General features: G+C 34.5%; 1 protein-coding gene across 2 annotated transcripts; it reads right to left on the bottom strand.

Annotated features, from left to right (window-relative positions):
• Window positions 1–412: 412 nt before the first annotated feature.
• RanBP3 (ran-binding protein 3) lies at window positions 413–8,954 on the bottom strand. 2 transcript variants are annotated; one of them, XR_012408978.1, is made up of 6 exons: window positions 8,756–8,925; window positions 8,036–8,550; window positions 7,711–7,968; window positions 7,496–7,645; window positions 642–1,367; window positions 413–564 (listed from the first exon to the last, which is right to left on the bottom strand). XR_012408978.1 is itself a non-coding variant. In XM_073960078.1 (5 exons), the coding sequence occupies exons 1-5, from the start codon at window positions 8,769–8,771 to the stop codon at window positions 1,005–1,007; spliced, it is 1,302 nt and encodes a 433-aa protein (XP_073816179.1). In that variant the 5' UTR covers window positions 8,772–8,954; the 3' UTR covers window positions 413–1,004. The 2 variants fall into 2 exon arrangements, 1 of the variants encoding a protein (XP_073816179.1); XM_073960078.1 differs by having other exon boundaries at window positions 413–1,367; window positions 8,756–8,954.
• Window positions 8,955–11,238: the final 2,284 nt, after the last annotated feature.

Below are 11,238 nucleotides of genomic sequence, written 5' to 3'. Positions count from 1 at the left end.
ATGACGATTTGTCGTATCAAAAAAAAAATAAATGTTTAATTTAAAACGAGAAATCCGTTCTGGGTCAGCTATTAATTTAATTGTAAAAAAGTATGACTTTCAATGCGGAAATGGAAATTGCTATTCTAATATTTATTGTCCGTCCTGGGTTGCAATCGAAAAGAAATGTGTTCATAATTTCATAAAGTTAAAAAGTCGCACTTGTCGAAGTATTTTGAAATTTAATTAATAATTGGAGTTATTCTGAACGAAAATTCCCCGTGAGTTTTTTCACTTTCTCCCTTAAGTTGAAACGGCGGAAAGACGAAACTCACGGAGAATCTTCGTTCAGAATAACCCTCAATGTTTTTTTTTATTCTGCCATGGACGACTATGCCATCCGTGTTTAACTAAACGTAAAAAATTGTAAAGGTTTTAAGGAACACATTATGCAAAAAATGATTTATTTTATTTATTGTGAAAAATTAAACATTACTTCTAAGACATTACATTTCTTTCTGTTTGCTCAATTTTCATTGGTTACATGTCAGACAATATATTCCATTGAAAATGAAACACCAAAATCTAGAAGAAAAAAAAAAGAAAACTATGTTCGTTTGGAAATTGATAAACAAATTGAGCACTGTGCAAAACAGACTCACAATATAATTTGTTGTTTTGTACAATATCGTACACTAATAGACTGGAAATTGAACTTTGCCGTTGCATTTGAAATAGTTTTGTTATATATTTTTTTAGATCATTCTTTTGTTTTTGACTTGGTTCAACATAGTGGGACGACGACAGTGTCACTTTTAAATTGGCATTGATTTCCTGTATGGGTTTTATTGTTGTCGCTTTATTATTGCATATTAATACAATATTTTGAATGAAATGTATGAAATTGGGTTCTTTACTTCGTTACATTTTATGGAAATTTAATTTTCTGTTTATTTGGAAATTAACTCCACACGGTGTGTTATTTTATTGTTGCATTTTTTCTCAATTTTTGTTGCTTGCTTTTATTAGTTATCAGACGCTTCTTGTACTTTTGTGGATGATTCGGGTGTCAGCAAAGGTTTTTTAGGGCTTGGTTCAGTGGAATCATCATGATCTGGTTCAGCTATTTCTGCGGATGCTGCTACATCATCTTTTTTTGTAGCATCATTACTGTTTGCCTCTTCACCATTGCTTTCGTTTGCAGTACTCAAATCATCGGGATGTGATTGTTTGCGTTTCTCTATGCGTTCCACAAGTGCACTGTGCAAATTTTTTATTTCGGCCGGGCGCGCCATAACTAAAAATATTTTTATTTTACCCGTATTATCCATAGCTGTAAGTCTTAAAGATTTTTGACTAGGTCTTTCAGCAACCATTCCGCCCCAGACCTAAAATGAAAAAAATGAAATTAAATGACAATTTCTTAGGAATTTATAGAAAAAATATGTTTCATGAACATCCCGTAAAGGAGGATTCTAAATTTAATTCAATAACAGGTGAAGTACACAGTACCAAAAACCACTAAATTTCCCCTCATATAAGCCGAAGGCAGTTATAGACGTTCAACAGGACAGTTGTAGTAGCCGGAACCTACCGGGAGCCTATGATAAGTTTTTGAGGACAAAGAGGAAATACCATCCGGAACTTTTTACCCATTACCTTTTACCAATGAATAGAGGTCGTAAATCCGCAAATTAGTTAGATCTGATTTCCTCTATCTAAGGAATATGTATTTAACCGCCACATGTACAACAGAAAATAAGTTACATTTGCAGATATTGATCCACTCTTAAAAATTCAGACTACAAACTACACCAAGGTGTAGGATGTAACGTTCGGCAAACTTTAAATCTGTCTGTTCATACCTAGATTTCTTAGAATGGAACCTTGAGAAATGAAACGCTGTGACTTCTCAGCCCTAAGTAATGCCTGATCACTTTGCCAAATTTCACCTAATCCCACTCTAGTTGCATTGTGGTAATTTGAATAATCACTCTTTCCATAGCTTATCAACTACTACTGAGCCAGTCTACCTTCAGCATTCATTGTGAACGGTCGATTTTGTGTTAAGCGCTTACTCACAAACAACATTGCCTGTTTTTTGTTTTAACAAATCATAACTTAAAATTTTGTTTTTGTTTGCCATCATTTTTCTTCGGTAAAGGGTGTTAAATTTAATTTGACAAGTGATTGAAAGTTAATAAAACTATGTCTTCCTCTTCTGGAGGAAATTATTATGGGATCTTGGACCCGGGAGGGACGTCCCCAAAACGAAAACGACCGAAAAACCAAACTACGTATAACCTGGGGAATTCCCTAGAATACCCCGAGCTTGTGCGACCTAGATTGAAAAAAGCATGTCCAAAATACATCATTGTAAAAACAACAAATCCGGACAAACCGTTAAAATCATATAACATTTTCCTGGTCTCTAAAGCAATAAAAGGAATATCAAGTGAGCCTACGCTAAAAACCATTATGACAAGAGACGGAAATTTCCTGATTTTAACCAAAAGTGAAGCCCAAGCAACTCGTTTTATCAAAGCTAAAAACTTAGGTGGTATTTGCGACATCGAATGTTCTTTACATCCCAAGTTAAATACAATCCAAGGATTTGTAAGATGTGATTTCCTCACAGAACTTACAGAAAATGAAATAGTGGAAGGTCTAAAAATGCAAGGTGTAGTAGCGTGTAGAAAAATTACTTCCTTTAGAGATGGTAAAATATCTAATACTCCATCTTGTATCTTGAGCTTTAACCTTTACGATCTGCCAGATACAATTGAAGTTGGTATGATTGATGTAAAGGTGAAAGAGTATATCCCAGATCCTTTGCAATGCAAGAATTGCTTCCAACTCGGACACACCAAAAAATTCTGCACAAACGATCCTGTATGCGAAGTTTGTTCTACCACGCCTCATGATCCAACACCCTGTTCAAAACTCATTTGTATTAACTGCAGTCAAGCACACAGAGCCAACAACAAAAAATGTCCAGTGTTTCAGCAGAGAAAAGAGGTATTGAGAATTAAAACAAAAAACAAATGCTCATTTAGAGAGGCCATGCAAAATACCCCCAAAGCAGACACATTCGAAACTCCAACAGAAACTCTCGATGAAGCTATTGCCGCACATAAAAAGAGGATAGAAAATACAAGAAATAATAATACCGTTAATGACAGCAACACAACACCAACAAATAGCAAACCCCAGGCCACCGAGAAAGAGAAAACAAATTCCATCACTACTACTCAAAACACAACACCAAAACCTTCAACGTCAACACAAAACCATACAACAAAAACAACCAAAGAACAAAACTCATCATCAAAACCATCAACACAAAACCATACAGCAAAAACAACCAATGAACAAAATACATCAAACTCAAATTTAAATACTACAACAAACAAAACTGCAATCAACAAACAGAAATTACTTGAGTGCTTCCACTCAAAAATAGAATCGCTCTCTCAGAGCGATGCTAACAAACAAAATAATGTATCTGAAAACATAACACAGAATCCAACATCAGATACTCCAGTTGTATCTGTACCAGCTACAGGTACATCTGCGAAAATAACTTCCAGAAGACCTGAAATAGACTATGGCGACATAGATATGACAGAGAATTAATATTTTATAATATTAATTCTTTTTTTTTCTCATTATCTATGTCTAATTTCAAAGTTGCCCAATGGAATATAAAGGGCTTAATTAATAACTACATTGATCTCCAATTACTTATCAAAGATCACAACCCACAATTTATATCGCTGCAAGAGACGCACATACCCGTACAATCACACCCAATTGCACCAAATTCTTTTATCTCATACTCGTCCAATCATATTGCCAATACAACCGCTAAAAGCGGTTTGGCAGTATTTATCAAAAACAACATTCCTCATAAACGCATTTTTAATTCATCGAAAATATTAAATATTGTAATTGAAATCACTTTAAATATCAAAATAACAATAGTATCGCTCTATATTCACCCGAATGAAAACTTCGATGTCAATGATATTTTGAAGCTGTTTGAAAACACAAATACTCCCATCTTACTAGTTGGAGACGTGAACAGCTGGAATGTATTATGGGGCTCTGACAAAAACAACCACAGAGGCGTTATATTAGAAAACGCATTCAACATACATGGTCTATGCATCCTAAATGATGGAAAACCAACCCACCTGTCAACTTTAAATACATTTACAAACATTGATATTTCTTGCTGTTCTCCATCTCTTCTTCCAATTGTCAACAGCTACACACTCAACGACCTCTACAATAGTGATCACTTCCCTATTATCACAAACATAACTACCACCGTAAATATATCCCGTTCTAAATCTACATCTAAATTTAACTTCAAAAAGGCTAATTGGAGTGGATATCAAAAAAATGTTGATGATCTATTAGAGAACAAACTGCTGGATGGAAATGTAAATAAGGTGAATGCCATATTTACAAAAACAATAAGAACGGCTGCCAATTTGAATATACCACTAAAACATTCCAAAAATAGGCCAATGGTTCCTTGGTGGAATCGAAATCTGGCAATACTTCGTGAAGCAAAGGTTAAAAGCTTTCGTATTTTCAAAAAAAATCGAACTATAGATAACTTAATTATGTATAAAAGAAGCAAAGCCAAATTCAGATATGAAAATAAGAGGGCAAAAGCAATATGCTTCGAGAACTTTACGAAAACAATAAGTAGAGACACTCCTCTTTCTATTGTATGGACCAGGATCAACAGAATATCATGTAAAAACACCTCACACACTATAACGGCAATTGATGTAAACAACACTCTCTTAACTGACTCAATCGATATTGCAAACTACTTTGCAAGTCGTTGGTCTAACGAATCTTTAAACAGCAACTTCCACTCGGATTTCTGTACTGCAAAAAATACTATGCCTTCAAGATTTATTCAGTCGCCTAGTAATAAACACGCATCTATTATAGAGCAAAGTATCTCCATAGCCGAATTAAAACTGGCCTTAAAAAAAGTAAAAGGAAGCACTCCGGGTCACGACCGAATTACTTATTCCATGATACAAAACCTTTCACATGTAAGTTTATCAAAGCTATTATCCTTATATAATGAAGTTTTCAACATGGGAATTCTACCACACTCATGGAAGTCAGCGATAATTTCAGCAGTTCCTAAACCTCATAAAAGTAAAACTGATTTTTCCGGTTACCGTCCCATTTCATTATTGTCGTGTGTATCAAAACTAATGGAACGTATTATTTCAAAAAGACTCTCGTGGTTCCTTAGTACCCGCAAACTTATTGCTTTAAATCAGGTAGCATTTAAAGAAAAACAAGGTTGTACAGATGCTCTATTACACATTGACTACTACGTTACAAAGGCACTATCATCTAGAAGCCACGCTACAATATTAGCAATCGACTTTGAAAAAGCGTTTGATCGCGTAGGCATTCACATTATACTTGAAGCTTTATCATCATGGGGAGTTGGATCGAAGATCTTAAACTATATTAAATCATTCTTAACAAATAGGCATTTTCGTGTTAAGATAAACAACAACCTTTCTCAACAATTCCCGTTACACAATGGTATACCCCAAGGTTCACCACTCTCTGTCGTCCTTTTCCAAGTAGCTTTTAATGAAATAAGCGGTATCATCAATAAACACAACATTTACCATTGCCTATATGCTGACGACTTGTATATCATTAGCATAAATAAAAACAATGATGCTACAACAAATATATTCTCTGAAGTTATACAAGAAATCAACAACTGGACAAAAAAATCTGGCGCTAAAATGTCACCATCAAAATCATCTATAATTCACATTTGCAGGAAGCACAATTGTACTCCTCCAGAAGTTTCAGTCAACAACACTGTCTTTCCTCGAGTAAATAATTTGAAAATCTTGGGGATTATCTTTGAAAAAAACTATCTTTGGAATCAACATATACTCAACTTGAAAAAAAATCTTGTCCACAGGTCAAATATTATTAAATATTTGGCTGGTCGAAGTTTTACACACATAACGACATTAACGTACTTAGTAAAAACGTTGGTACTCAGCAAAATCGATTATGGACTTTTCCTATTTGGTAACAGTCCAAAAACTACCCTACAGCATATAAAATCTATTTATCATGATAGCATTCGAGCTAGCACCTATGCCTTTAGAACCACGCCCATTAATATCCTTTACATGGAATCAGGATTACCTTCCCTAGAAGACCGTTATTTGGAATCCAAGCACATGCTTCTGCCTAAAATTATGTCTGAAAACTCATCTATTATAGATGATATGGTCACCAAAATTATCTCTGCTAAGAGAAAACCAAAATATAAATCAGTTATGTATAACTGTGTTCACAACAACATTCTGTCATTTAAGGAAAAACTGACTTCTTATAAGGAAAAATACCCCTCATGGATGTTTCCTGAGTCCAGTTGCGATCTACATCTTACTGCTTTTGTAAAAGCAAGCACTACAAGCGAAACATTTGAACAACATTATAGAAATTTTTTGTCAAAAAATATGGATTCGAAATGGTTATTTACAGATGCATCCAAGAATGACTCATCAACTGCATATGCTGTCGTCGACAATAGTGGTCAGATTCTAGGAGCACATACTCTAAGAAACGCTGCAGCTATTTTTACCGCAGAAGCAGCGGGAATTTTACACGCCATAAACATCGCTAAATACTCAGCAACAAAAACCATTATATTTACGGACAGTTTATCTGTTATAAAAGCTGTATGCAACGTCGCTAACAATAAATGGGCATCTATTAATAATATACGCGATTTGTTAATTGATAACAAAAACAAGATTACACTTTTCTGGATCCCTGGACATATTGGTCTAACCGGAAATGTGTACGCTGACTCTGCAGCAAAATATGCTTGTTCAGCACCATTAGTCACAGATACATTAATGGAAAAAGTCGATTTAAAGAAAGTTATAAAGTCAGAAATAAAAGCTTTTGTTTCCGATAAATACAAGGATTTTACACACCACCATTACAACATTATAAATCCTGATAATTCATTTCCAATTTATTCTTCCAAATTGGAGAAAAGGAAAATTAGAATTTTTTCAAGACTGCGAATGGGACATACAGTTTCAACACACTTGCACCTACTGAACAGGAATTTCGATGATAAATGTACAAAATGTAATAATATTTGCACCGTCCGTCACATCCTTTCTGAATGCCCGTCTCTACATCAAGAACACAACCTAATACTGCACAACAAAGGATTGGATATTCTTAAAACTCCTACAATTGAAAATGTCAACACAATTTTTGAATTTATATCATATTGTAAAATACACATTTAATATGTACTATAATCATTATACCAAAAAATACTCTGTAACTAAATTTGGATAGCTGATGGCCTAAGCTGCTAATGCTATTCTCCAAATTTATCTTATATTTATATAAGATAAATTATATAAATAAATAAATAAATAAATAAATACTACTGAGCCGAACCCGAACTTACCTTTGTATTAAGTAATAGACGTAGATTACCAGCAGTTCTAAATACCAAACGAGAACATTCATGTTCAATTCTGGAATCATTAAGGCGTAAACTACCACGACCACGTTCTTCCCAATTGCTATTGACAAAAGCAAACAATTTACAGTTCAACTATAAGAATAAGAAAAAATTATTAGTAGTCATACAATCATTAACGAAATCTCACAATTACTTACATCCACAATATTCACTTCATTTTCTTCACCGGTAAATGTTTCCACCTCCTCATATTTACGTTTTTGGGCACGACTCTCTTCATATTCACGTGCAACATCAGTCAGACTCTTGGCCTCGGCATTAGCATCCTTTTCTGGATTTTCTGTTGGTTTTGCTGCAGCATTTTGTATAACACTTGAAAAGAGTAAATCGCCTGAAGCTGAGGTTGAAGATTCATCATTCTTGGCTTCTGTTGGATTGTCCGATTTTAGATGTTCCTACAAAAAACAACAAACAAGTGTTTCAGAACTGTTGTTTTTCTTTTTTTTTCTTGTCAGCACATACCCCCACAACACGATCATGTAAATTTTGACCAAAAACAAAACCTGATTTTTCCACTAATGGTATAGAGCTTTTGGCGGCAGCAAATAAATTGGCACGTTCCATACCATTTTTACGCAAAAGTGTTAAGGGATCAGCACGTTCTTCTGATGATTCCTCATTATCTGTTCCTTTATTGTTATCGGCAACCTTGGCAGATGTGCCGGCATCATCATCGTCCTTGATCTCCTTTAGAAATGGATTGCTGCTACTAGAAGTTTCTTTTGATTTTTCTGCCGGCTTTGCGCTTTCACAACCATCCGATCCAGCACCCGCCCCCTCCTGTCCATCCGCCGTTGATGTGGCATTTTGTGTACTGCTTGAGGATAAAGCCGAACCCAATCTGGAAGGTCCCAATACTGATGGTCGTAAAACGCCGGCTCTAAGCACTGGATTGCCACCAACGCTACCTCCTCCAGTCAAACGAGAACTTTGTAACAAGGAATCACTTCCCAGGCTACTGGATTCATTGGAGTTATCTAAAATTTGTATGATAAGTTATTAGCAAAATGTAAGTTTGGCAAAAACTGTGCAAATTGTTTGTAGTGGTGGTGGTTGCATTGACATTTTGAAAACAGGCCTATGCGTTGCGTCCGGTTAGTTCGCCTGTCACTCATTTTTCTCTACGACATCGCATCAATATTTATCTGTTCTCCAGATCCTCATTGTTTTAATTCAACTTACCATTGTTTTCCGACATATTTTGTTGTTGTTCTTTTCTGTTCTAATTGCTATTTGATACTTATTTAAGGTAGAAATTAATAAAATATACTCGGTTTAAAGGAAACTTTTGAGAAATGTTGTTAGGGATTGACTTTTGTCGATTAATCGACGAGTTGTGGCAGAAAAAAGGCGAACTATCGAAATTTGGCGTTGATAGAACAATCGATTTATCGATATGTTTTGCGATCGAACGCCGCCGCCGCTTTTATTTCGTGTTGTAGTAAAAGTATTACGTCATGTTTACATTAGAGTCTTGTGTCGGTTTAACGTTCAAAAAGGCAAAATTGGTTGGGCTCTCTTCTAAAAACCATTGGTGTCATGGTATTAGTAAAGACTTATGCCATATGCTGAAACTTGCACTAAAAACTTTCCGATTTTTGACAATCAATACATGCACTCAACTGTCCTGTCATATGTAACCCTGCGTTTACACATGACGGGACAGTTGAGTTCATGCATTGATTGTCAAAAACCCAAAACTTGCATGTGTGACGTAGGCGTCCAGACAACTGTAAAAACAGTTCTAAAATTATGAATGAAAATCGTCAATTTCTTTTTGTTTTCCGTTTACATATTTTGTTTTTGTTCATGTTCTTTTGTTTTCAACACATTTCAATTATTATCTCACTTACTTTTACCAAAATGTCAAAAATTTGTTAACCCGACTGTCTGTGAAAAAATGATGGACAGCTGGGAGACAGCAGACAAATGTATGTATTTGTTATGGGTACTTTACACGATATGTATTTTACATATGGGTTGTCACTTTTTATATACAAAATAGCTTCGTTCCAGTACTTTTTAATAGTAAAACTCGTAAAAGAGAGAAATGTAAAATTTTTTTTTCTCACACAAAAGTTTTTTGAGATAGTTCGGGAACGGAAAAATGGAAAATACGTCAAAAAAACTGGAACAAATGTCAAAGTCGGCGTATCAGCCAATCAAACGCCGGCAACGATGTTACTATTTTTTACAAGCTCAAATTTGTCGAGTAAAAAGTTTTTAAAGAGAGCGACATTCAGCGCCATTTTTGTTTAAAGAGAAGTGAACATTTTGCAACTTTTTTGTGTACGGGAACAGTTTTTCGGGTAAAATGTGTAAAAGTCGTAAAAATTGTAAAAACTTTTTAGTTCTAGAACAAATGGTCTGTTCCAGAACCTGCAAGAATCTACTAATTTTGACTACGATAACAATTTTTCCTTTATGTTATCGGAAAAAATAGTAAAAATTAGTAGATTTTTGCAGTACTGGAACATACCAAATGCTAATGTATACGCAAAGTGACAACCCATATGTAAAATACATGTCGTGTAAAGTACCTATTAGTAAATCAGAGTTGTATTTGAAGGCAAACTGTCTGGTGTAAACGCCTAGTAAACGCAGCGTTATGGTTAGTAAATCAGGGTTGCATTTCAGAGCAAATTGTCTAGTGTAAACGCCTAGTTACACAAGACATAACAAGGTAGATGCTTTGGAAATCAGTTCAACAAGAAATATTTTTACAGTAATGCCAAGTTTACACTTGCGCTCCAAAATCCACTGAATTTCGCGAAATCCTGAAATACACCCCGGTACTTACACTTATTTTTTGTTGATTTCAAACATATCACAATGATCAAGGTAGATGCATATGCGCAGCTGATCGAACATGAATATTCAAAACAAGTTATTGTAAATTGTATTAGTCATCAAAAATATACGACAATATAGAACTTTACAACTTTATTTCGAAAATTATCGTAAAATTATCTATATATCGTATTAATTGTGTATGGTTCCAACAAATGGAAAAATAAAAACTGATTTTATCGTTGACGCATCATAATAAATTTTGATCGATAACAGTTGTGTTCTTCTCCTGATTTCTGCCATATAATTTTGGCCTAGTAGAAACTAGCAGCAAGCATGATCATGATATGATTGGTGATACGTTGATTTTGACATTTATGCTGGAGTTTTTGCAATTTCCGTCATTTTTCCGTTCCCGGAATTTTTAATAAATTTTTGACAATTCGCTCTTTTTTCTAACATTACCATTAAAAAAGTACGGGAACACAATGAAAAAGAGCATTTAAGAAAAGTAATTTAATATTTTATTCACATTGTTTACAAATTTTGATACTAAAATTTTTTGTTGCAGCAATTGACCATCTACCTTGTTTATTGTGATACGCGAAAAGTGTTGCAACTTTTAGTACTTTTTTAGGCAAACACAGGGTTGTATATCATGTGTACTGTGATTTCGATGTTGATTTCGCTGAAATCACGAAATGAGATGATTTCATTTTTGTATGGGAAATCATGATAAATTTTGCATGATTCCGCGCGAAATCACGAAACGAATGTAAACCAGACATAAGTTTACATTTACGAAATCCACTCGATTTCAACTGTCAATTCCATTGCTTAAATGTCAAATGATATCCAATGGATTTCAGATGAGT

This window comes from Musca autumnalis, unplaced genomic scaffold, assembly GCF_047663935.1.
Source record: "Musca autumnalis isolate F117 unplaced genomic scaffold, ASM4766393v1 scaffold_1, whole genome shotgun sequence".
Classification (NCBI taxonomy): Eukaryota; Metazoa; Arthropoda; class Insecta; order Diptera; family Muscidae; genus Musca; species Musca autumnalis.
Note: the sequence above shows the minus strand (reverse complement) of the source record. Positions and strands in the feature narration are given on the sequence as shown.